The 26,334-nt window shown below is 42.2% G+C and overlaps 1 protein-coding gene across 5 annotated transcripts in view; it reads left to right on the forward strand.

Annotated features, from left to right (window-relative positions):
* ETNPPL (ethanolamine-phosphate phospho-lyase) overlaps positions 1–26,334 on the forward strand; it is a 52,559-nt gene that overhangs the window by 8,607 nt on the left and 17,618 nt on the right. For 2 of the 5 annotated variants that reach the window (XM_040476499.1, XM_040476481.1), the window contains exons 2-13: positions 2,674–2,792; positions 3,071–3,230; positions 5,934–6,008; positions 9,757–9,847; positions 10,476–10,592; positions 12,681–12,763; positions 13,357–13,582; positions 14,477–14,631; positions 15,988–16,077; positions 16,510–16,640; positions 18,981–19,048; positions 20,672–21,171. In XM_040476499.1, the coding sequence (XP_040332433.1) occupies positions 2,674–2,792; positions 3,071–3,230; positions 5,934–6,008; positions 9,757–9,847; positions 10,476–10,592; positions 12,681–12,763; positions 13,357–13,582; positions 14,477–14,631; positions 15,988–16,077; positions 16,510–16,640; positions 18,981–19,048; positions 20,672–20,800 (1,444 nt within the window). In that variant the 3' untranslated portion in view covers positions 20,801–21,171. Of the gene's footprint in view, positions 1–2,673; positions 2,793–3,070; positions 3,231–5,933; positions 6,009–9,756; positions 9,848–10,475; positions 10,593–12,680; positions 12,764–13,356; positions 13,583–14,476; positions 14,632–15,987; positions 16,078–16,509; positions 16,641–18,980; positions 19,049–20,671; positions 21,172–24,922; positions 25,085–26,334 lie in introns of those variants that run through there. The other 3 variants (XM_040476509.1, XM_040476516.1, XM_040476489.1) reach the window with 2 other exon arrangements.

The raw sequence follows: 26,334 nt of genomic DNA on the forward strand, positions 1-26,334 counted from the left end.
CGCGCCAGCTCCCGGTGCCCGCCGCGCCTCCGCCGGGAGGGAACGCCGCCAGCCTGCTCCCGCGCAGTCCGGGCGCTCTGCCCCCCGCCGCTGCCTGGGAGCTGCCGGCGGCTGCGAGAGTTGTCCCACGAGGGTTAATAGATCTAGGAGGGGAACTATTCCAGGGATGGGGGCTGAGACGGAGATGGGTAGCCCTGCGCCAAATCCCACAACCCGAAAGCTCTCAAAACTGTGAACTCAAAGATATTTTTAAAATTTTTTTAAAAATCTTTATTTATTTTTCAGAGAGAGAGAGAGAGAGAGAGAGAGAATTTGAGCTGGGGAGGAACAGAGAGAGACAGACAGAATCCCAAGCGGGCTCCAAGCTCTAACCTGTCAGCGCATAGCCCATTCTCGGGGCTCAGACTCACCAACCCGAAGATCATGACCTGAGCCTGAGAAGAAGTCGGGTGTTTAACCGACTGAGCCACCCCGGCGCCCCTCAAAAATATTTTCGACAGTGGCTATGAAAACAAACTAATTTTGACAACTTTTGTTTAAAGTGAACTTTTTCTTCTTGCGTGCTTGGTTAGGAGTTAAAGAGTTAATCCAGCCAGAAGAAAACCTTAAAAGACACTTTGTTAAGGGTAAAATAAGCTGTGCCCTCATTACAATGAAAAAATGCAATGTTCTTTCCAGTCTCCTTTTGTTTTGCGCGTGTTATAAACGACTCGGTAAAATACCGGTAAGCGTACAGCACTGAATGTTAGGTCAGACCTGGGCTCTGGTCCTAGTAGGGTGTCATGTTACCTGTGTGACCTCTGTCAGATTACTTTAATTTCCTCTTCTGTGGGAGTAGGAATAACATTCTGCTTCACAGGAGTGAGCAAGTGAGAGTAATAAGCATGATCTGGTTTCTAAAAAGGCACATGTAAATATAGATGATGATTGTGGCCACTGTAAAATCAAAGGCCTGCAATACTCACATGTAATTAACAAGCACTGTCATGGGTAAACTTGAGAGAGGACTAGGGACGCAAGAAAGAAAAGAACTAGTATCTACTTCTGAGAAATGCTAGGCGGTTGCTCCTACTGGTCTCCTGGTCTCAACCCAGACGTTTCTAGATGGCCTGTTGGGAGATTGCTTGGAAGGCACTCTCTCAACCCCGGCATAGCGGAAGCCAAAATGGTCCCATTCCTCCCTCATTACTCAATCACCCCCTTGTCTTTTTCTGTTAGTTTTCAATCCTATATAATTAGATTCCAGGGAAAAGCCAATGGTTTCTAGTGTGAGCAGAAGAAATTTTGGGAAAGGAGGAATATCACCATGGACAGCCCTGAAGAATTTTACCTGAAGTCTGAGTGCAACGTGTAAAGTACTGTTAGCAAGGGAGGATGAAGTCTGCAGTTACTAGCCCACACTCATGACAAAGGTTTCCTTTGGCTTTTAACGGGGAGTATAAACTAACAGTTGGGTTTGAGCTAATAAGAAATTCTCATTAAATATTAGTTTCCTTTTAACTGACGATGCTTAATCTGAGGCAATTTTAAATTAAGATTACCTATATATAATAATTAAAATACTTTCTAAAGTATTTTACTTTACTTATACGCAATAAGTAAAATACTTTCAATTTAATATGTAAGCATTTCATTACCTTCCAAAATACCTCCAATGCATGTGGCACTTTTTTGTGCATGCAAAATCACCAAAATAAAAATAATATATTCTATTTTACTTTCTACATATCCATATGGATATGTAGAACATCGCAAACTTTTGTGATGTTTCTATGTTACTAAAATTTATACTCCAGGCATTCTGAAATTTATATTCCAGACATTCATCCAAGTAACCCAAAATATGGATGACTTTTTATTATGCTCAAAATAATGGATTAAGGGATTAGAAGAATAATTGGATTTCATTATTTAAGAATGGAAAATCCATTTGATACAGGACAAGTACCACTCAAAAGACATGGGAATGGTCTCCTATAAAATCTCTTTTATAGTATTTAATACCAATTTATTTATATTTAGCTTTTAGTGCTATTCATTTCTTATCAATTAGATCAGAAAGGGAGAGGGAGAAAACAAGCAGATACTGACTTGGGCTATGGTATTAGGACAGTCTACTATCAAATTCAGGGGTTTTTTTCACTTGTTGGCTGTGTCATCTTGAACAAGTGTCTTGATTTTTCTGAGCCTCAGTTTCCTCACCTATAAAAATGAGAATGATAATAACCCTATTTCATATGATTGTCGGGAGGATTAAATATTTGTAATATTTATCAGTTCCTGAACATAGTCAACCTCAAAAAAAAAAAAAGTTTTTTGTTTTTTTGCTTTTTTTTTTTCTGGTAGAACAAAACTTCCCAAAGGAAAATTAGTTATTGGTTGGTGTAATTAGAGCTGTCAGAGTTGATCCATGTGCCTCTAAACCGAGTTGTCAAATCATGGCAAATTTCATATCACAAATACATGAAATATATGAGCAGGGTCACGAATGGGGGATTAAGGTGAAAGGTTCCAGGCTAATATGAAAAAAAATTTTTTTAAATGTATGTCACCCAGGTTGTGTTTCTCTTTCCTTTATGTAACTGTAATTTTCCACTGATCATGACCTTCATTGAAAAGGAAAAACACTGAGCAGTCCTTCCAGACCAACGTGTTTCCTTTCATTATCTCTAGGCCCTCATGCAAAGTGTTCTTCGCTGCGGATCCCATCAAAATAGTGCGAGCCCAGGGGCAGTACATGTTTGACGAGAAAGGTGAACAGTACCTGGACTGCATCAACAACGTGGCGCACGGTACATGTCCTGTCTTTGTTGTGCCGTGAAGGATACGTTTGTGGAGTAAGGCAGACAGAGCACCACCGATAGGTGTCCCAGGAATTGCAATGGCTGCAGCTCCTTGGCTGAATGGGGTCAGTCGTCCCTGCCAGGAAAAGTTACGGAGCAACGTGGGAGAGAAGGAAGCTCAACTTTTTCTTTTTCTCTTTTTCTTGCTTCAGAATCCCCCTCACTGCCCAGGAATTTAAAATTGTAATTTCTTTGTTTGTTTGTTTGCTTTGTCTTCTAAATTCTAGTGGGACACTGTCACCCGGAAGTGGTCACGGCTGCCCTGAAACAGATGGAAATGCTAAACACAAATTCTCGATTCCTTCATGACAATATTGTTGAGTATGCCAGGCGCCTTTCAGCAACCCTGCCGGAGACGCTCTCTGTTTGCTATTTTACAAACTCAGGGTATGTTTCAAAGTTTCCCACCCACCCCCATTCCCGCTCATCTCTTTGTTTACGCTCTCACACGTATCTTTCTTTTTGATTTGTGGTGGAGCGCAGACGTCTAAAAAGTTTTTCTGAGATTCTTGCCACTTATTAAGTGAACACACGCGGGGGCCCTGATGGTTCGGTTTTCTTCTGCTTTTGCTCCATGAGCTTGTGGACTGCATGCTCCGGGGTTTTTGGCACAGCCACTGATGATTAACATGTGCATGTCACTCAACTTTTTATTACCAGGGCTTCCCTTGGTGAAAGGTAAGAAAAGCATATCTAGAATGCTTTAGTATCCCTAAAGGAGAGACACCTGGGTTGTAACCCTGGCAAAAATATCCAAGCTGGTTCTCACGTGACAAAACCTAACCAGTCGTATGACACTCACCTCTTCAGACACTAGAGGAAGCAGCTAAAAAAATCGATAGGGACCCCCTGCCTGGATCGTTCAGCCTCTTAAGCCTCGGATTCTTGATTTCCGCTCAGTCATGACCTCATGTTCTGGTGAGTTGGAGACCCACATCCTGTGGAGCCTGCATGGGATTCTCTCTCTCTCTCTGCCCCTCCCCTGCTCACCCTGTCTCTCTCAAAATAAATAAATAAAACATTTTAAAAAAATTTTTTTAAATAAAGGAGCGCCTGGGTGGCCCAGTCGGTTAAGCATCTGACTTCAGCTCACGTTGGGCTCTGTATAAACAGCTCAGAGCCTGGACCCTGCTTCAGATTCTGTGTCTCCCTCTCTGCCCTCCCCCACTCATACTCTGTCTCTCTCTCTCTCAAAAGTAAATAAACATTTAAAAAAATTTTTTTAAATCAATAAGGCCTGGACAGTTTTTTTGAAGCACAAATAATGGATTTCAGCAAAGAAGGAATTCTACTAAATGGATATAACTTTTGTAAGACTTTTGTTAAATTTTTTTTAATGTTTACTTATTTTTTGAGAGAGAAATAGAGGGTGAGCAGGGGAGGGGCAGAGAGAGAGGGAGACACAGAATCTGAAGCAGGCTCCAGGCTCTGAACTGTCAGCATAGAGCCCGACGTGGGGCACGAACTCACAAACCGTGAGATCATAACCTGAGCTAACGTCGGACGCTTAACTGACTGAGCCACCCAGGCGCCCCTGTAAGACTTTTGATTGACTTGTTTTCTTAGGCAATTAAACATTTCCCTAACACAAGTACAAAAAAAGGAAGGACTAAATTCAAAAGAATAGATATGTTCCAACTTTTAAGTTCCGTAAATTCAAGTTATTCTGTATCCATTCTATGGAATATTCTGCAGACGTTAAAAATATGTGTTTGAAAATACATTTATAGTGACATGTGAAAAGCTCACAATGCAATATTATATTGGGAGGAGACCTGTACATACAGCATTAAACTCATATTTTAAAAATTATGTGTATGTATATATGATTAAAACTATTAGAAATTCTGTAACTGTTTGATCATATGATATTGTGATTCACATTTCTCTTTTCAATGAGATTTTAAAACCAATTTTGTAGGCAGAAGATCATTCCTTTTTCTTTGTAAAGAATGAAGAAATTTTGAGGCGCCTGGGTGGCGCAGTTGGTTAAGCGTCCAACTTCAGCCAGGTCACGATCTCGCGGTCCGTGAGTTCGAGCCCCGCGTCAGGCTCGGGGCTGATGGCTCAGAGCCTGGAGCCTGTTTCCGATTCTGTGTCTCCCTCTCTCTCTGCCCCTCCCCCGTTCATGCTCTGTCTCTCTCTGTCCCAAAAATAAAAAAAATAAAAAAATAAAAAAAAAAGTTGAAAAAAAAAGAATGAAGAAATTTTAGGATCCAATTTGTTGTTATAAAGCATTTCTTTGCCTTCAATGAATTAAATACCATAATATTTGCCTTTCACTTCTAAAGAATCCTACACTGTCAAAAAGGGATTGCTTCCAAGAGCACTGTCACCAGAGACTGGAGGCAGCAGAGCCTGGGATGGTACAAAGCATAATCCTGAAGTTAAACGGTCTGAATGCTGGCTCTACCTCTTATTAGCTGTGAGAGCTTATTAGCTGTGAGAGCTCAGAGAGCTCCTTAACCTCTCTGAGGCATTGCTTCATCCATACAAAGGAGACAGCAGCCCCCGCCATACAGAGGAGTTCTGAGAATAAATGCAACCAAAACACTCCATATGATGTCTGGCAGAGAGCAAACATCCCACAAATGATTATTTTCTTCCTCTGTGTCTGAGTAGTATATTTAGACTGCCAAAACCAGTAAGAAAAATTATGATCTTCATTTTATCAATGAGGAGCTGATCAAATATTGGGTCAGTAGTACTTAGTTTTGTGGTCCAATTAAGGGGCTGTCGCACTGCCATTCCTCCGAGATGAGGCTTAACGCGGGCTTCCTGACATCCTCCAAGTCCGCCACCTACTAATGTGGCTGAACTAGGCTGAAATTTGAACTAAGCAGCATATCCTTTGAATTGGGTTTCTTTTGTGTGTCTCATTCCTTATTGAAGACCTCTGGGGAACTTGTATTAGAAGGATGAAGTGAGATTTGCTGGGTGAGCAAGACTGAGGGGGAAAGAGAGGACTGCAACTTACTTCTCCATCCATTTCTGAATAACTGGGATCTTACAACTTTGGTAATTAACATTTTGAAACTTTTTTTTTTTTAAGCTTATGTCATGTTGATCCCTGTCTCTGTGTTATCTTAGATCTGAAGCCAATGACTTAGCCTTACGCTTGGCTCGGCAGTTCAGAGGCCACCAAGATGTGATCACTCTTGACCAGTAAGTTTTGGATGCAAGACTTCTAAGCAAGAAGCTCCTTCAGACACAAAATCGTATTGGTCCTGTCCATACCAAATACCACAAGCCCATGTGGAGGAGGGTGGCACAATGATTTTTATTCTGTATTAAGGTATCAAGGCCAGCTTAGGCCTGGAGAATACCTAATTCTGTTGAAGTTCCTGCAAACGGGGGAGGATCTCTTGGATGCTGTGGTCATGGCTAATGGGCTTTGCATGAATCAGGGCTTGCTTTTTACACATTAACTGTTTGTTGAGCCACCACACTACATAACTCAATTGTTCTCAAAATAAAAACATAACTGATGTCTTAAAACTCTATACATTCTCATCATTATTGTGATTATCCACTGTAATTAATTTAAAAGATAATGATTTAGGGCAAATTAAAAAAAATTAATGTTATTTATTTATTTTTGAGAGAGAAAGAAAGCACAAGCTAGGGAGGGGCAGAGAGAGAGGGAGACACAGAAACCCAAGCAGGCTTCAGGCTCCAAGCTGTCAGTGCAGAGTTCAGCGCTGGGCTCTAACTCACGAACCTTGAGATCATGACCTGAGCCGAAGCCGGATGCTTAACCAACTGAGCCACCCAGGGACCCCAACAATTTAGGACAAATTTCTTATTTTAGAAACCAAGTAAAAGATAGTACTTTCTGCTTAGTTTGTGACTATTAACAGTCATTTAATCTCACCTTCTAAACATGAATCTTTACATTTAAACAAGAAAGCTGACAACCTCCATTCCTTATTAAGATTTTTTCTTTTAATTTTTTTTCTACCTCTCCACTGATATCAGACGCAGAAGCTTAAATTGAACTTCTTCTTCATTTCTTGCCCTTATACAGGCTTCTCTTGTTTTACGTGCTGAGTGGCATATTCATTTTCTATTGTTGCTATAACAGATTACTACAGATTTAGTGGTTAAAGCAACACAAATGTATTCTCTCACAGAGAGAATAGGTCAGAAATCCAAAATGGGTCTCATGGGGCCAATATCAAGGTGTCAACAGAACTGTGCTCCTTCTGAAGGCTCCTTCTGTTTTCTTGCCTTGCCGGGGCTTCGAGAGGCTGCCTGCATTCTTTGCTTGGAGTCCCTCCCTTCCACCGCCCTGCCCCCCCCCTCCATCCTCAACCTCTGACCACCAACCCCCTGCCTCCTCCTTTCACTTGTGAAGACACCTGCGATTACATTGACTCTCCAGGATTATCTCTCCATCTCAAGATTCTTAATTTATTCACATCTGCAAGGTTCCCTTTGCCATGTGTCATATTCCTAGATTCCAAGGACTAGAATGTGGGCATCTGGCGGGGGGGGGGGGGGGGTGCATTGTTCTGCCTACCACAGTTGATTTGTTGGTTCTTTTTAAATTTCCATTCTCCCTCACCTATAGACAGCTATTCTAATGTGTCTAGTGTATATCTTTTATTTTTGTGTTCTTATATATTATATTTTGTGAATCTGTTTTAATTTTATAAAAATTGTCATAGATCTTTTTTCTGTTTCAAACTTTCCCCTCAGCACTGTTTCAAGACTATATTGCTAGATGTACATCTATTTTTCTAATTCAGTGTGGTCTGATAGAAGTATGTGAGCCACATAGGACATTTAAATTTTTGCAGTAGCCAATATATTTGCAAATATCATTCCAATAGTTAATCAATGTAAGATATATTGAGATTTCTCTTTTTCTTAAAAATTTTTTAACATTTATTTATTTTTGAGGGAGAGAGACACACAGAGCTTGAATGGAGGAGGGTCAGAGAGAGAGGAAGACAGAGAACCCAAAGCAGGCTTCAGGCTGTGAGCTGTCAGCACGGAGCCTGATGTGGGGCTTGAACTCATAAATGGTGAGATCAGACCTGAACCGAAGTCAGATGCTGAACAGACTGAGCCACCCAAGTGCCCCTCTTTTTTCATATTTTAAATCTTTAAATCCAGTGTATGTTTTACACTTATTGCACATCTCAATTCAGAGCCAATGTATTTTAGGTGCTCAGTAGCTACATGTGGTTCCCCCCACTGATGGATACTGTCACTGTCCGTTGCTCCTAGCTACCACAAGTAGGTCTGCAATGAGCATCCTTGTACATGTGCCCTTATGGACCTTTCTAAGAAGTGCTTAGGGATAAACACCCAGAAACAGGATTGCTAGTCCATAGGGGTACTGTGGTCCTAATGTGATTAAATACTACCAGATCAGTTTCCAGAATGGTTGCAACACTCTACACAGTGCATGAAATTTTCCATTTCCCTCTATCCCCACCAAAACCTAATAGTATTCTGCTTTCTCGTTTTTTTTTTTCTAATTTTGGCCAGTCCAGTGACTATAAAATGATATCAATGTTGTCTTAACTTTGCAGCTTTCTAATGATGAATTTGAGTATCTCTTCATAAACTTATATGCATTTGTGATTTATCTTCTGAGAATGACTTGTTCATGTTCTTTGCCCATTTTTCTCTTGGGGTTCCCATCCTTTTCTTGTTGGTTTGTGTTTACTTGTATTGTCTAGATCAAAACATCTCAACCTTGACTGTGTCTTAAAATTACCTAGGAAATTTCTTTAAATGCCAGTGCCTGGGCCCCACCCCAGACCAAGTAAAGAAAATCAGAAGTATATATTTTTAAGTTTCCCAAGTGATTCTACTATGCAGGCAGAGTTAATCTCTCACCATAGAGTTAATCTCTTTTAGTTTGAGACATTTCAAATATCCTTTCCTGCCCTATCATCTGTCTTTTAGCTTTGTCCATGATATCCTCCAACAGGAATCTTTAATTTTGATCAAATCAAATAGATAAAATTTTCATTGTACAATTTGTGTCTTCTAAGTTTTGCTAATATCTCTCCCTCTACACCCACTGCACTCCCCATATCATGAAAATGTTCTTCATTTTCTTCTGCTGCCTTGTATGAAACCCACCTGGTGTCCACTGTGTTACATTTATGTGTGGATGTGTCTCTGAGGTCCTTTTCTGCCCCAGTCTTCTCCTTGTTCTTAGTCTGCATACTAACTTTATTACTATGGCTTTGTAGCATGCGTTAATCTATACTAAGGGAAGTCTTCTCTCTTTGTTTTATCTATTCCTGGGCTTTTTAAAATTTCTTTTCCAGATCTCTTAATTATGCCTTTGGGAAAGAAACAGAAAAGGGTATATTATAGCCACCTGTATTTTAAGTGAGAGAAAGGAATCTCATAGCCACTTGGCTACCTCTCAATCTGAGTTCTTCTTGAAGAGATCTCATGCTCTTCCTGGCTTGTATTTGGCCAGCCTATGCAATCAGACATCCCACAGAAACCATTCCAGACAGAAACACAGCCCATTCTGGGATATGAAGTTATTTTTAAAATTTACTAGAACGTAACTGTCAAATACATTTAAAGAATACATACTTAACAAAGTTTTTCATGAAGCTATAGAAAATAATTTTTTACATGTAGACAATATAATTTAGTACATCTAATATCATCCTAAGAAATTAAGGGTTTTTTTCCTGTTGAAAAAAAAATTGTCTATGAGGACACATACTTGGTTTCCTATGTGTTTTATTACATGAATAAGGAGAACTGGACAAATTAAATGGCCAGTCTTGCCATGAAAACTTAGATCCTGTAGAATTAAATCTGGCACCAAGGTTTAGATTCTCCCCGGATGATTAGGAATACTGGTTTTCATACACTACAAAAACATCCTTTGCTGAGTGATGTTGGTTACTGTTCTTTTTCTTTTCAGTGCTTACCATGGTCACCTATCATCTTTAATTGAGATCAGTCCATACAAATTCCGAAAGGGCAAAGATGTCAAGAAAGAATTTGTGCATGTGGTAAGTATCTTAGAATCCAAGAATCAGAAAGTTAGAACTGGAAGAATGCCTAGTGATAATCCAGTCCGATCCTTTCATCAAAATAAAACTATGAAAAAGAAACAAAGATTTAAAGCAGTTATGTGACTTACTAAAGTCAAAAGGCTAGTTAATGACAGGATGTGGTTTAAAATCCATTGATGAGTGTCACAATGAGCAAATTAGTATAGTTGTAGTGAAAGCTAGTATTTACAGTTGTCATTTTATTTTATTTTATTTTATTTTATTTAGCTTTTGGTCTTCAATTACTTTTTCTGTCACTGATGCCAGCTTGAAATTCAGAGTTGAATCTACTGTGTATGAATGTCTTAAAATTAAATTGCTCTATGCTAAATTATTATACAGAGTTATGAAGTAAAATAAATAGGAAAGACAATAAAGAAATCAATCAAATTGTTGAAGCATTAAAACAGAGCTCAACTCAGGGTTCGAACCTGTGAACCGTGAGATCATGATGTGAGCTGAAATCAAGATTTGGACGCTTCACTGAGTGAGCCACCCAGACACCCCGAAATGCCTTTTTTTTTTTTTAAGGCTCATTTGTCCGAGAAGGAAATCTTGAGAAACTCTACCATTTGATTGTTTTCAGGCACCAACTCCAGATACTTACAGAGGAAAATACAGAGAAGATCATGCAGACCCAGCCGGCGCTTATGCAGATGAAGTGAAGAAAATTATTGAAGAAGCTCATAACAGTGGAAGGAAGGTTGGTATTTGCAGCTTTGAAAACACCTTAACATTGTTTATAAGATGGATTGAAATCATTGTGAGAATTGGAGAGGCGAAAAAGGTTAGAGCGCAATGCCCTTTTTGTTCTTCTCTGCTTACATTTCACTTGGTTCATATTTTTTACAGTTCATTATTATAATCATGCCTCTAAAACTATCTATTTTTATTTATTCTAGAAATGCAATCACTATGGCTTAATTCTCCCCTTCTCAGTGGGAGGCAGACTATGGTCCAAAGGGGTAGGGGAGGAGAGGATTAGGAAAGACTCTTCCAAATGATGGAGGGAGGGGGAGGCACAGTGGTCCTGGGACCTCAGAACCAGTGCAGGCTCCCAGGCCCAGGATGCCTTAGTGCTTCCCTTGAACTGGTTCAACTGTCCCGAAGCTGCACAGCCCGGGTTAGCCAAGGCAGAAAAGATGTTTCTCCAATCTGAACCTAGACTTCTAAGACAGCACCAGAATCCCCCAGAGTAAGAGTTTCCATTTTCTCAGTCGTCACCCTACTAGCTTGACATCAATTCTCAGCCCATTTGGGGGTTACTTATGTGCTTTGCCTTGAATGTTTATTTATTTTTGAGACACACACACACACACACACACACACACACACAGACAGAGAGACAGAGCACGAGTAGGGGAGGGGCAGAGAGAGAGGGAGACACAGAATCCGAAGCAGGCTCCAGGCTCCCAGCTGTCAGCATGGAACCCGACGCAGGGCTTGAACTCAGGAACTGCGAGATCATGACCTGAGCCGAAGTCCGACAGGACACTTAACCAACTGAGTCACCCAGGCGCCCTGACATGTGCTTTGCGTTTAAACTGGCTTATGGCATCAACATGGTAATAAAGAAAACCTCCATTTTGATGAAAAGGAAGTCTTTGCTTTTTCCAATTCAAATATTTTTATCTTAGTGCCTGGAGAGTCATTTGCATTTCTTAACTGTTTTCTTTCCATTCTGTTCATTTTCCATATCTTCAGATGTGCTATCTGCGCAGCTAGCCCTCAGCTCTACCTGTTGTGGGGAGCTTCATATGCTTTCTTTTTGTTTGTTTGTTTTATTTTGTTTTGTTTTATTTTTTGGCTTTTCTTATTCAAGCATAGCCTATTCTTCTTTGCACAAACGGTAAACAGTTCTTCCAGGGAAATGCTTACATTATTAAGATCACATGGTCTTTTTGCCTGCTGCAAAGGCTCCCATAGCTTTTGGAGCACATTAGCATTCAGTAGCTATTGAATTGATGCTTTCCTGTTAAGAATGCTGAAAGCAATGAGCAAATAGAAGATGGATGCTTCAGAATATTAGATATGCTTACAAGGTCAGGGAATTTTAGAGAAGCAATCTCTTAAGTCCAGTGGCTTCATGTTATAGCTAGTAAATGAAATATTCCAAAGGGAAGAACGTAAGCCAAGGTAATAGAGTTACTAAAATGTAGTCTGGTTCTCTTGACTTCATATCTCATACTATGTCTATGCTTTCTCCGCTTGATTCAGTGTTATCTATTTTCTGCCCCCCATTTTCTTCCCCTCCAGAGCATTTCATCTGCAGTTCCTTTTGTGAACTGCCTAATTCCGTTGAGTTAAGCCTGGGTCAGGGTAAGAACTAGAAATAAGGCGCAGTAACTAAAGCGCATGGCCACAAGTCGCTCTCCCATTTCCTTAGAGCATATTCTGGGTGCAAGCAATCCTCATTCACCAAGCTGAGGAAACAGGCACCACAGGAATGGGTTTAGAAACTGGGTAATTTTTTAGAAGTTCATATCAAAGACTGATCCAAACATCATTCTCGTTCAGCCAGTCCTCATGAAAACACTGCATTTAAATTAGTAACAGAGAAATGGAAGTCGCCCTCTCCACCGTTCCACTGGTACTGTGGAATTTCCGAAACTGATGCTTCAGATCAGTTTGCATTTCCAGCATGGACATCTTTTCTTGGTCATCAAATGGCCTGTCTGACACCTGCCACAGGCACATTCCCACCCAAGATAACCTGCTCTATAAAAAGTCCTCGTTTTTAGGGGGTTCAAGGGGAACCTAATGGACTTTGACCCCATCTTCTCTTGTGTAGATTGCTGCCTTTATTGCTGAATCCATGCAGAGTTGTGGCGGACAAATAATTCCTCCAGCAGGCTACTTCCAGAAAGTGGCAGAGTATGTACTTGACTTGGGCATCCTTGGTCAGACTGAAGGCTCTGTGACAGTTCTACAAGGCCATACTGGTTAAAATATTGAAGTACTTGCAGACTAGCTGGTGAAGAGCCACTTAGGCATGCCTGCTACACCGGGACTCCCCAGAGCCCCTCCACCTTTCCAAGATCCAGCAAATAAAGGGTGTATGTGGTCCAGCAGGGGGCCTCCAGGACCCTGCTCCATTCCCCAGCCTGGCATCCTCTCTGGCTGGTGCCCATGCTTACCAATCAGTAAAATTGGAAGATTAACCCTGCTAAACACTACTGGTTCACTTCTTTCTCTTCCCACTTAAAATGCCACAGTACAGCTTACATCAAGCAGCACAAACCTCCATAATATAGAACATGTCTAGTCTGGAAATAATGTGATTATATTGCAAAGTCAGTGACATCACATAGATGCTTTGGGGATTTGAGCGCTGAAATGTTTTTGACAATGATTACAAACCTCAAGTTAACGACATTTTTTCAAGTCCTCCATAATCTATATCTTCGTGGGTGGGTTTGGGGACCCTCCGTGATCCGAAGGCATTAGATTTCCTTTTTGCTTTTCAGATATGTACACAGAGCAGGAGGTGTGTTTATAGCTGATGAAGTTCAGGTGGGCTTTGGCCGAGTTGGGAAACATTTCTGGAGCTTCCAAATGCATGGTGAAGATTTTGTTCCAGACATTGTCACAATGGGAAAACCAATGGGCAATGGCCACCCAATGGCATGCGTTGTAACAACCAAAGAAATTGCAGAGGCCTTCAGCAGTTCTGGGATGGAATACTTCAATACGGTAAATTTTGGCCTCCCAGTTTATGCTAAGAGGGAAAAATAATGCATGTTCTTACACTTCTTGCCAATGTAGTAAAGAATAAAGTTCAGTATTGCCAGCTAACCACCCCAGGACACTAGCCAAACTTGGATCTAACCATATTTCATTCTGTCTGGCATAATTCTTGTATTTTTCCTTGTGTATCTTTCCCCTTCCTAAAATGATTAATTGTTCTTGTAATAAATGGTTGCCTTACTAAACTCTACAGGTTATGTTTCACTCATAGATAATATGATCGCCTTTATTTTGTATCACATTTAAATTCCCCAAGCATTTCTAAAGTGTTTAGATGATACAGTACTATAAATGTTATATGGCTGTCACAGGAGATACTAAATTTTCTATCTTTGGGAAATTTTATTTCCTTGGTTTTACCCCCAAAAGTCATGAACTTTAAGCTTGGAAAAATTATTATAGTTTGTGCAGTACGTGTATTAGTACTTGTGACAACTAATAGTAAGATTCAAACTGAGGACATAAATTATTTGGAGAAAATGTCATTGCGTAGCTGTTTTCACACAACTGTTCAGGGACCGAAGTCCACATCCCCCTCACTGAACCACATTCTGAAATTCTTAGTTCCCAACGCAGTGTCTCGTTTTTGTTTGGATGAACTAATAAATTCCATGATAGTCGTTCATACCAATTATGCGGCATGGAGACTATGATTCGGAATGAATTTTCACTCAGTTGTAAATAAATAGAATCACACTATATCCTAAATCTAACAAGTTTGCATCACAAGAGAAAAACTTATTGAAATTATATCTTTATCTGCTTATGTACGAGCCAAATTTCTCATAGATGAAGCAATACCACTAATTCAACTATTATGTTTTTATCTTTTTTCTGCAGTATGGAGGAAATCCAGTATCTTCTGCTATTGGTTTGGCTGTCCTGAATGTAATTGAAAGTGAAGACCTTCAAGGAAATGCCACAAGAGTGGGGAATTATCTTACTGAATTACTCAATAAACAGAAGGCTAAACATACTTTAATAGGAGATATCAGGTGTGCTTATCATGAGATTGTCATATGGTTACTCACTTTTCCAAATGAAAATAACTTATCTTATAAACTTAAAATAAATTACATAAAATTTTTTTTTAATTTTTTTTTTCAACGTTTATTTATTTTTGGGACAGAGAGAGACAGAGCATGAACGGGGGAGGGGCAGAGAGAGAGGGAGACACAGAATCGGAAACAGGCTCCAGGCTCTGAGCCATCAGCCCAGAGCCTGACGCGGGGCTCGAACTCACGGACCGCGAGATCGTGACCTGGCTGAAGTCGGACGCTTAACCGACTGCGCCACCCAGGCGCCCCCATAAAATTTAATCTAGAAAATACTGAAAAACATAAAAAACAAAATTTGTTCTTTATCCAGAACCCTGATATCACCACTGTTAACTTTTGGGTGTATACCTTTCTTGACTTTCATACTTCAATAAATAAATAAATAAATAAATAAATAAAGTCGGTATAATTTCAGCCTGTAAAAGATGAGAAGAAGGAACTTAAAGTAATTCTAAATAATTTTTCAAAAATTATTGAAAATGACATCCTGGAGGGGCGCCTGGATGGCTCAGTAGGTTAATCATCCAACTGCGGCTCAGATCATGATCTCAAGGTTCACGGGTTCGAGCCCCACATTGGGCTCTCTGCCCTAACACGGAACCTGCTTCTGAGCTCTGTACCCCCTTCTCTCTTTGCTCCTCCCCCACTCATTCTCTCTCTCAAAAATAAACATTAAATAAATAAATAAATAAATAAAATGACATCCCAGAAAACTTGATATTTTTCATAGATATATATAAACTTTACATATTTATCATCATTAATGTCCTGAGAAGCTAAGTAGTATGAGAAGGTTGTCTTTAAGAATTTTCTTTTAGGGGCGCCTGGGTGGCGCAGTCGGTTAAGCGTCCGACTTCAGCCAGGTCACGATCTCGCGGTCCGTGAGTTCGAGCCCCGCGTCAGGCTCTGGGCTGATGGCTCGGAGCCTGGAGCCTGTTTCTGATTCTGTGTCTCCCTCTCTCCCTGCCCCTCCCCCGTTCATGCTCTGTCTCTCTCTGTCCCAAAAATAAATAAAAAACGTTGAAAAAAAAATAAAAAAAAAAAAAGAATTTTCTTTTACAATTAAATAAAGAAAAAAAAAGCTGGATGAGAAAAACAACTTGGTTCAAAAACTAGAAAGACCTGTGACAGTGGGTTGGTATCTTGGATTAGTTAGAATCAATAACAGTTACCCCTACAGGGAATCATATCCAGCTGCAAATGAAAATGAGGTTTGGGGACAATGTTAATCTTTTGTGACAGTGCAGTGTCTGATGGAGTATCTGTCAAGTTTTCTTTCTTTACCTTCCTCAGGGGCATTGGCCTGTTTATCGGAATTGACTTGGTGAAGGACCAGCAGAAAAGGACCCCCGCCACAGATGAGGCTCAACATGTCATCTACAAGTAAATACACCCCCACACCTGACTGGTGTCCTGGCTTAAAAGATGCCCCTCCCCCCCCATTTGAAAGCTTCCTTTACTTCCTCTCACCTCTCCAAATAAGGGAAGTTTGAGACACGTGCATGAGAATATTGAACTGCTCTGTGTTCACATCATTCTTTTTTTCTTTTCTTTTCTTTTTCTCTCTAGAGAGGGAGGGAACCTTTTTGCAAGCGGGGGAGGGGAAGAGAGCGAGGGAGACAGAGAATCCCAAGCAGGTTCTGTGCGATCAGTGTGGAGCCCAATGCGGGGCTGGATCTCTCGACCCTGAGATCATGACCAGAGCTGAAATCAAGAGTCGATGCTTAACTGAGCCACCCAGGCACCCCTACATCATTCTTAAATAATCTTAGTTACCATTTGTGTGCACTCACATATATTTCCTGCACTAATTAGGATGAAAGAAAAGCAAGTGCTTCTCAGTGCCGACGGACCTCATAGAAATGTGCTTAAAATAAAACCACCTATGTGCTTCACTGAAGAAGATGCCAAGTTTATGGTGGACCAACTCGATGAGATTCTAACAGGTCTGTTCACAGATGTTTAAGATGCCACCCTGTCCCACACCCAGTCATACATGACTGTGCTTGTTCTTCATGACAGAAGTGAAGGCAGTTGGAAATGAACATATGACTTTGTATATAGAACTAGAAAAAGAAAATAATAACTATGTAGACTCTTAGTTAAATCAAAAATTTCTGTTTGTACTCCCGTAACTACAGATCTAGGTTTTTTTTTTTTAATTTTTTTTTTTCCTTTTTCAACGTTTTTATTTATTTTGGGGACAGAGAGAGACAGAGCATGAATGGGGGAGGGGCAGAGAGAGAGGGAGACACAGAATCGGAAACAGGCTCCAGGCTCCGAGCCATCAGCCCAGAGCCTGACGCGGGGCTCGAACTCATGGACTGCGAGATCGTGACCTGGCTGAAGTTGGACGCTTAACCGACTGCGCCACCCAGGCGCCCCCAGATCTAGGTTTTTAAGGAACTGACACAACTTTATTTTTATTGGTTCTCACTTTTTTTAAAGTTTATTTTATTTATTTTTGACAGAGAGAGAGAGAGAGTGGAGGAGGGGCAGAGAGCAAGGGAGAGAGAGAAAATACCAAGCCCCAACTCAGAGCTCGAGCCCACGAACTGTGAGATCATGACCTGAGCCGAAATCGGCTGAACCTGAGCTGAAACCTGAGCTGAAGTCGGACACTTAACCGACTGAGCCACCCAGGCGCCCTTATCTGTTTTCGCTTTTCAAAAACTGCATGTCTGCATTGTACTATGCATCACAGACGCGGGAGGATATGGTATTTCAGCATTGTACCGTGAAAATGCGAAAAACGTTATTAATAAAAATGACAGGTTACAGGTCAACAGTTATTTGCTATATGCTGAACCGTTTGACTTGTCTATTTTACGTATTACATTTAACTTTTGAGGGGTTTTTTTCTTGCCATTCAGAATTATCCCTGTCATAGGAATTTAGCTTTTGCTTACCTATATTATATAATTCGGTAGGTTAATTTGTTTTTCTGTTATGAGCATAAACTGAGATTGAAAGTAAACTAGGAATGTATGGGGCGCCTGGGTGGCTCAGTCGGTTAAGCGTCCGACTTCAGTTCAGGTCACAATCTCACGGTCCGTGAGTCCGTGAGTTTGAGCCCCACGTCGGGCTCTGGGCTGATGGCTCAGAGCCTGGAGCCTGCTTCCGATTCTGTGTCTCCCTCTCTCTCTACACCTCCCCCGTTCAAGCTCTGTCTCTCTCTGTCTCAAAAATAAATAAACGTTAAAAAAAAAAAAAGAAAGTAAACTAGGAATGTAAAGACCATGTTGAAACACATAACGTACTGTCCAACGTTAAGATATTTTGGGGTTGCATAGTTATATCTTTAAGATTCGACTTCTCTGCTCCCTCCTCAGACGTTTGGAGTTAGGTCTAAGGCTGAGAAGCCAGGAATAACAGAGCATACAACATAGATGATCGATCTTGGAAAAGTTGAGAGTCAGCCCAAGTTATTTGTGATGTAGTCACTGTCTTTGGACCAAGGGCACACTCACACTCACCCCTGGCACACTTTTCTCACACACTGCATTAACGCGGGTCCTTCTGAAGGGCCGGGTGGAAGAGTGTAGGATAGGCAAATCTGTCACCATTGCTTCAAAGTCACCTCAGAGCTGGAGCATTACTGACGGTGGGCCAAAGAATTTCCTTTAAATTTTTTTTTTAACGTTTATTTTTATTTTTGAGACAGAGAGAGACAGAGCATGAATGGGGGAGGGTCAGAGACAGGGAGACACAGAATCTGAAACAGGCTCCAGGCTCTGAGCTGTCAGCACAGAGTCCGACGTGGGCTCGAACCCACGGACCGCGAGATCATGACCTGAGCCGAAGTCGGCCACTTAGCCGACTGAGCCACCCAGGCGCCCCGAATTTCCTTTGAATAACGTGAAGGAGGCATACCTAGCAGGTTCAGTGCCACTTGTAAATGATAATGATGGAATGTTGCAATAAAAGTTTAAAAGCAGCAATTCTAATAGTGACATGTTTTAAACACATTACATTTACTTCTTGATTCTTCATGAAACGTAGTTCTATAGATACCACAAATGTTTTTTTTTTAATTTTTTCAATGTTTATTTATTTTTGAAAGAGAGAGAGAAAGCAAGAGGGGGAGGGACAGAGAGAGAGGGAGACACAGAATCTGAAGCTGTCAGCATAGAGTCTGATGCAGGGCTCGAACTCAGGGACTGTGAAATCATGACCTGAGCTGAAGTTGGATGCTTAACCGACTGAGCCACCCAGGGGCCCCCAAAATGTTTTTTTTTAATATTTTATGTTATCCTGTCTTCTCCACTATATCTCCCTTGATGTAGTTGTGGAAGAAGCCATCGGAGCCAAAAGTGAGAGTGTGACCTCTGAGAATACTCCGTGCAGAACAAAGGTAAGAGTCTGCTACTCTGTTTTTAGAGGAAAAGGTTAAAACTTTGGAAAATTAACTGAAAGGAATGCAAATTTAAAAAAAACTGTACAATAATTTTTAGAATAAAATCCACCTTTGCTAGGGTTGGCTTACTGTTGCAATTTTGAGTGCACAATTAAATTTCAAGGCAAGCATCCTACCACTTGAAAGGAATAAAACCAAAGAACTATTATTACTGGATCACTCCCATACCCTCCTTCCAAAAAAAAACTCCTCCAGCCTGCAAAGAAGGCCTTCAAAATAAAAAGAGAAATGATTAAAAATGTCCTAAGCATCCTCCTGTTGGAGGGTCACCTGACGCTGCCTCGGATTCCCGCACACCATTATCTTTTTTTTTTTAATGTTTATTTATTTTTGAGAGAGACAGAGTGTGAGCAGGGGAGGGGCAGAGAGAGAGGGAGACACAGAATCCGAAGCAGGCTCCAGGCTCTGAACTGTCAGCACAGAGCCCGACGCGGGGCTAGAACTCACAAACCACGAGATCATGACCTGAGCCTAAGTGAGACGCTTAACCGACTGAGCCACCCAGGCGCCCCACTGCACATCACTCTTTAAAAGCAGCAGAAGCGTTAGCAGGGTGGCTCCAAAATGCCAGGATTTGGTCCTGAAGTGAACTAAAGTATAAACTTCAAATTCTGGGGCCTGAGAACCATCTGGCACCAAGTGGCCTAGTTTCTGCATTTGATGTGCTTCCAGCAGAGGGCCTTTCCATTCTCTCCCTGAGCCGCCCAGGGTGTGAGAAAGTGCTCCCCAGCTCAGGAAACAGAGAGGCAAAAACTTGAGAGGCTTTGTTGCATAATTTGCTATTTGTTTATGACTTGGACACACAAAGGAACACTCAGTGCCTCGAAGCCGCCCGCACATATGGCACCCTCAGCAAGGTCCTTCTCATGGAAAAACATTAGGCCCTTTGAGAGAAAATGGTTTGTTAACAGGACTGCTTCTGTTTCTTGGTGGAACACAAACCGATTCTAGAAATCAATTCTTACCTGCAGTTTAAGAGCAGCTTGTCAAGGCTAGGACAGAATCGTAGCTGAGAACTGAGCAAGCATTGAAAAGGAGCCTACAAAAAAGGGAGTTCTCAATGAGAATCGGATGCTAGAGTTAGCGAACACGTTTCTGAAATTTTGGCTTGGAGCCGCAGATTTTTTTTTAATTTTGTTAATGTTCATTTATTTTTGAGAGGGAAGCAGAGAGAGAGAGAGAGAGAGAGAGAGAGAAAATGAGAAGAGCGGGGGAGGGGCAGAGAGCGCAGGAGACACAGAATCCGAAGCAGGCTCCAGGCTCTGAGCTAGCAGCACAGAGCCCCATGCGGGGCTTGAACCCACAAACTGTGAGATCATGACCTGAGCTGAGGTCGGACACTTAACCGACCCAGCCACCCAGGTGCCCCTGGAGTCCCAGATTTTATGCTGACCTCACATTTCAAAGGTCCACAGAAGATACTCACCAGGGTTAGAGAGGAACAGCCAGTGTCATAGTGTCCTGTTTGCCTGCTGGCCTGTTGAGTCGACCCTGCAGAGGCCGGGCGGTTCGGAAGGGGGCGCGCCTGCTGGAGTTTGTGTGCCTGCACCTGTCTTGCAGATGCCTAACAAAGCACAGTCGGAATTGCTCAGTGAAGGCACCTCGGATCCCAGAGAAAATCCCAGCCGAAAGAGAAATGGATTGTGCACAGATAAGCACTCGCTGCTCAGTAAGAGGCTCAAGACATGAGAGATTAACATTTTAAAGCAGGATAAATATCCAGGGTTATAGAGAATGAATGGAAGTGTCTCTTCGGTTAGTACCTGTGTTGTACCCTCTAACAGTAGAATTTGCATTTCATTTAGATGTGTAAATAAAAAGGTAACAGAGTGAAAAGAATAAGCCAAGTGAAAATCAAACCATGTCAAGATTATTAGTTCAGCCTCTAGCCTGTTAATTCCCTACTTGCGATTTCTGAAAGTACTTTATTTATTCTACTAAACTTATGCTTCAAACTGAATATTAAGTTGGCAGTTTACTGCTCATGTGTTAATGTTTGAAATGAGAGCAAAGTACAATAGGTCCCTTAACTTTAGAGACGTGATGCCTTAAAATATGAATGAATCACTTTATTGATTTAATTTATATATATTTGGGGGCTATAATCAAAGATGATGTAAACCAAAACATTTTTACTAGAAAAGCGTACCCTTGTTTTGCACAGAACACTAGGGGTGGTAAAAATCAAAGCCATTTGGAAAAAATCACATACAGCAAATATTAAGAAGCAAATGGATAAATCAGGGGCACCTGGGTGGCTTAGTTGGGTAAGCATCCAACTCTTGGTTTCAGCTCAGGTCTTGATCTCACGGTTTGTGAGTTCAAGGCGTGCATCCGGCTCTGCGTTGACAGCACGGAGCCTGCTTGAGATTTTGTCTCCTTCTCTCTCTGCCTCTCTCTCACTCATGCAAACCCTCTGTCTCAGAAATAAACATTTTTTTTAAAAAAAAGAAGTAAATGGATAAATCAGACTTCTGGCAGAGGACTAGGTAAATCAAGATCTTGTGGAGTCGTGGTGGGGGCCTGGCAGCAGCAAAGAACACAAGAAATATATTCAGAAACACAAAGATGTAGCTGGACCGGCAGCAGTAGTCAAAGCACTGTGCTCAGTGAGGAGACCTCAGCTCTAAGTCAGGTTGTGACGCCTTGTCCACTCATTTACCTGGCAGTTAGGAAATTAACTTCCATCCAATCATCTTCCTTTCTCATCAAGTTTATCAGTACCCAGCACACTCCCACACACACAAGAGAGGGAGCTTTGGGCGCGCGTGCCCACGTACAAACACACACACACACACACACACACACACACACACACTTCTAACCACACATTGGCAAAGGGAAGTGAAGAAATATGGGACCTCCAGATTCTCTTTGCAACATGCTGATATCGTGAGACATTCACTTGGAGGCCAATATACTGAACTTGGAAGAAATTTGAATTTTAGTATTTTAGTATTGACTTCCCATTATCTCTCTATTGCCTTCCTAATACTTATTAAACTTTGTATTTTGGGTTTTGTTGCATAAGAAAGAGAGAATAATTCTGCTGTGGCTGTTTCATGATAACTGAGAGGGATGTTGAGAGGAAAATGTAAAATCTTCCTTTCTGAGTTTGTCATTAATTAAAAAGCTATTTAAAAAAGCAAAGTCTCGGGGCGCCTGGGTGGCGCAGTCGGTTAAGCGTCCGACTTCAGCCAGGTCACGATCTCGCGCTCCGTGAGTTCAAGCCCCGCGTCAGGCTCTGGGCTGATGGCTCGGAGCCTGGAGCTTGTTTCTGATTCTGTGTCTCCCTCTCTCTCTGCCCCTCCCCCATTCATGCTCTGTCTCGCTCTGTCCCAAAAATAAATAAACGTTGAAAAAAAAATTTAAAAAATAAAAAGCAAAGTCTCATTATTAAATACTTTTTTCATCCTAAAAATATAATTGACCCTGTGGATTCTGGCTGGATAATGCTGAGGTTGGTTCCCAGGAGCTGGCAAAGAGGAGGGGGTATAGAGATATCTGTGGTTGGCTTCTAAGGAGCACATCATCAGATCTTTCACAACACAGGTCAACACCCCTATAAGCACCCTCTCATGGGCATGCTCAGTGTTTGTTCTCTTTTCTCATTGCAGAAGGCAAAAGCAACCCATACCCACGTTATATGTTTCCAAGTATAAAATAGAAAATTAAGACTTTATTCTTTGATATATTCCCACTCTTCTTCCTTGCCTATAAATTAGATTTCCATAATAAGGAGGAGAGATCTGGAAATAAATGACATGTTCCTGGATGTAACAGAGACTACCTGTGTATGAGGTTCCTGGTAATCCCTTCATTTCCGTGATGTCACAATTGGGTGTCAGTTTGGGTCCTCTGGGTCTCTAGATTGAGTCCCAAGATAGTTGAAAGTACAAGAGATGGCTTAGGGGTAACTCCTGTGAAAGATAAAGAAGCAAAGAAGCAGTAGTCAGGAAAAGCTTTCAGGTCTGACATGGATGAAAAGAGAAGAGTCAGAGGGAAGATTTGAGCAGGAAGAGCCTGGACTGAGATGCAGCTCTGTGAAAAGTCTCTGCCAGTGCACGGCTTGCCCACAAAGAACTGCTGGGCAGAGATGACCGGGCCCTGGTAGCCCTACTGTCTCCCCTCACTGGCTGGGAGCTCCCAGGGAACACGTATCCAGCTTGAATGCTGCTGTGGATCTTGAAGATGCTGTAGCTAGCGGCCGTCGGCTGACTGCACTCCTCACCACAGGCTCCCTCTTGAAGGGAAACGGAGCAGCACACCCATGGCTGCCACAGTCTGCCCCTTGTACCACATGGATCCACTTGCCCACACATCTGGGGAGCAGCGCTTCAGCGATTCCTTAGTGCATCTCTCTTCCTCAGGGGAGACTTCTCTTCCTCAGGGGAGCTCCAAGAGTGAGCTTCGTGGAGCAAACTACAACTCCTGTCCCTGCAAGTAGTCTCAGGGCCACAACCGGTACTCATCATCTCCCTTCTCCACTACTGACGTTCCACTCACCTTTGGCCATCACTTCTGGACGTCCTAGTAGTGGTGTGTCTCAAACCCTCATTCCTCTGGAAACTATGCCCTTCTCAAGCCAGGGCTGAGGCACTATCCATTCACAGCTACAATTAGACAAGGAGTACCAAGAGATATCAAAGTGTACCATCTGAGTTTCACAGATGTCCTGCCTCCCCCGCTGTGGAACCACAGTGCTGCCTCCTCCTACAGATAAAGGTCAATTAACTCTGCCAATATGGTGACTCCAACTCCTGCTTTCTAGATGCAAGGCGTCCAAGGTCCTCATGTGTCGGTTGGAGCTTACAGTTTAGCGGAGCTCTGACTTTGTCCCTCCCCAAAAGTACACCCCTTTGGGGACCAGAGGCTCCAATGCTACAGATTCCAAAGCTGTAGGGATAGGAAAAACAAAATTCTTCACTGAGTCATCGATGGTAAATGGGGCCATTCCTGGTTTCACCCCTTGGATCTAGGATCCTCCTGGGGACACACAGTGCCTTATGGAGGTCCCTGACTGGGTGCAGATACTGCCATCTGAAGGATAGCACCCCATCCTTACAGAGTATGACCTTTAAGTGGGCTCCTTAGCTGTACCTTTATTCGGGAAGGGCATTCCAATGCTCTACCAGAGTGGCAGCTTCTGGATAATGTAAATGTAATACAACCAGCCTATTTCATGGTCATGGGCCCGCCCTACCCATTTTCATTGTAAAGTGGATTCCCCTTTGGATGATATTTTGTGGGATTCCATGTGTCTCAGGCACTCTGTAAGCCCCTATATTGTGGTTATAGCTTAGGCTCTGTAAGTAGGAGACCCAAAGGCAAACCCATACCCTAAATAGATGTCTATTCCTGTGCAAATAAACCACTGGCTCTTCCGAGACTGAAGGGGCCCAATGTAGTCAATTTGTCACCAAGAGGCCAGTTGATCTCAAGGGATAGTGTCATGTCAGGGACTCACTCTTGGTCTCTGCTGCAGGCAGATTAGGTATTCAGAAGGGGCAATAGTTACATCTGTCTTGGCAAGTGGGAGTCCATGCTGTGGGCCAACACATTGCCTCCATCTCTGCCATTATGACCACTCTGCCCATGTACCCACTTTGCCTTTTGTGAAGTGGCTAATGTCAACTAGCCAAGTCATTTTGTCTGCTTGGTTGTGCAGTACCTCTTCCATGGTGGGTGCTTTTTGGTGGATGTTAACAGGTGATACAAAAACGTCTTAACATGTGGTGTTTACTCCATGTATTCATCCCTGTGCCTTTACCCATTACCCCCTTTGTCACAGGCTCTGACACTTTCTTTCAGGCTCCTGACCAGCTGACCAGGACATTCACCACTGCTCATGAATCCATACACATGCTCACCTCACTTCTCCTTTACACACCAAGTGGATGATCTGACGCACCACTCAAAGTTCTACCATTGGAAATTTTTCCCTTGCCACTGTCTTTCAAGGCCACCATTGTGTGTATCTATAATGTGGCCATCATCCCCTTTACTGAAATGATAGATCCCTGATTCTTGGTAGGGTTCATTTCCCACCTTCTTGAGCAAACATGTCTTACAGAGGCACCTAATATACTAGCATACTCTAGGATACTATATAGTGTATTCCAGTATATTACCTCTCTTCCTACAAGATCAGAACGATGTCATCTGTAATGAGTCACTGATATTCTTCAGAATGCCCAGATAGTCCAGATCTCTTGAGGCTACGTTATGACAGAGGGCAGGAGAGTTGACGTTAGCTCTGGAGCGGAATGGTAAAGAAAGAATAGCATCAGTTCCAAAAGAAGGCAAAACTGTTTCTGGTGTTTTTTTTCTAAATGGGTTAAAATAAACATATTCCCCAAATTAATGACCACATATCATGTACTTGAGGCCTTAGTCACCTGCTCTAGCAACACCACCACGTCTAGCACTGCAGCTGCAATTGGGGCTACTGCTTGGTTGAGTCTGCAATAGTGTAAAGTCACTTCCCAGTTATCAACCTGGTTTCTGTAGAAGCCAAGTCGGCTAGTTAAGAGGGGAAATGATAGGAACAGCCACCCCTACATCCTTTAGACTTTTAAGAGCAGCACCAATCTCCACCATCAATACCCAGAATATGATATTGTCTTTGACTTATCATCTTGGTAGGAGAGAGTGAGGGCAGGTGTGTAGAAGGCCAGTCAGAGGCTTCCACCTGGCCTTCTCCACTATGGTAGCTCTTACTCCACAGGTCAAGGACCCAGTGTGAAGGTTACTCCAACTGCCAAGTATGTCCAGCCGAATCATACTTTTGGGGACTGGGAGAACAGCCACAGGTGTCCTTTACTAGCGAAGCCTTAAAGAGCAGTGAGTGTTCGGAGCTCCTGGGAGGCTCAGTCGGTTAACATCCGACTTCGGCTCAAGTCATGATCTCATGACTTGTGAGTTTGTGAGTTTGAACCCCACATCAGGCTCTGTGCTGACAGCTCGGAGCCTGGAGCCTGCTTCAGATTCTGTGTCTCCCACTCTCTTTGCCCCTCCCCCACTCATGCTCTGTCTCAAAAACAAATAAACATTAAAAAATTTTAACAATAAAAAGAGCAGTGAGTTTTCCTGCCTACATCCTTCTAATAAGACTTGGTACTCGAGAGGAGGGAAGATGGCGGCGTAGGAGGACGCTGGGCTCACCGCGCGTCCTGCTGATCACTTAGATTCCACCTACACCTGCCTAAATAACCCAGAAAACC

The sequence above is a fragment of the Herpailurus yagouaroundi genome, unplaced genomic scaffold (assembly GCF_014898765.1).
Source record: "Herpailurus yagouaroundi ecotype Mexico unplaced genomic scaffold, PumYag 28, whole genome shotgun sequence".
NCBI lineage: Eukaryota > Metazoa > Chordata > Mammalia > Carnivora > Felidae > Herpailurus > Herpailurus yagouaroundi.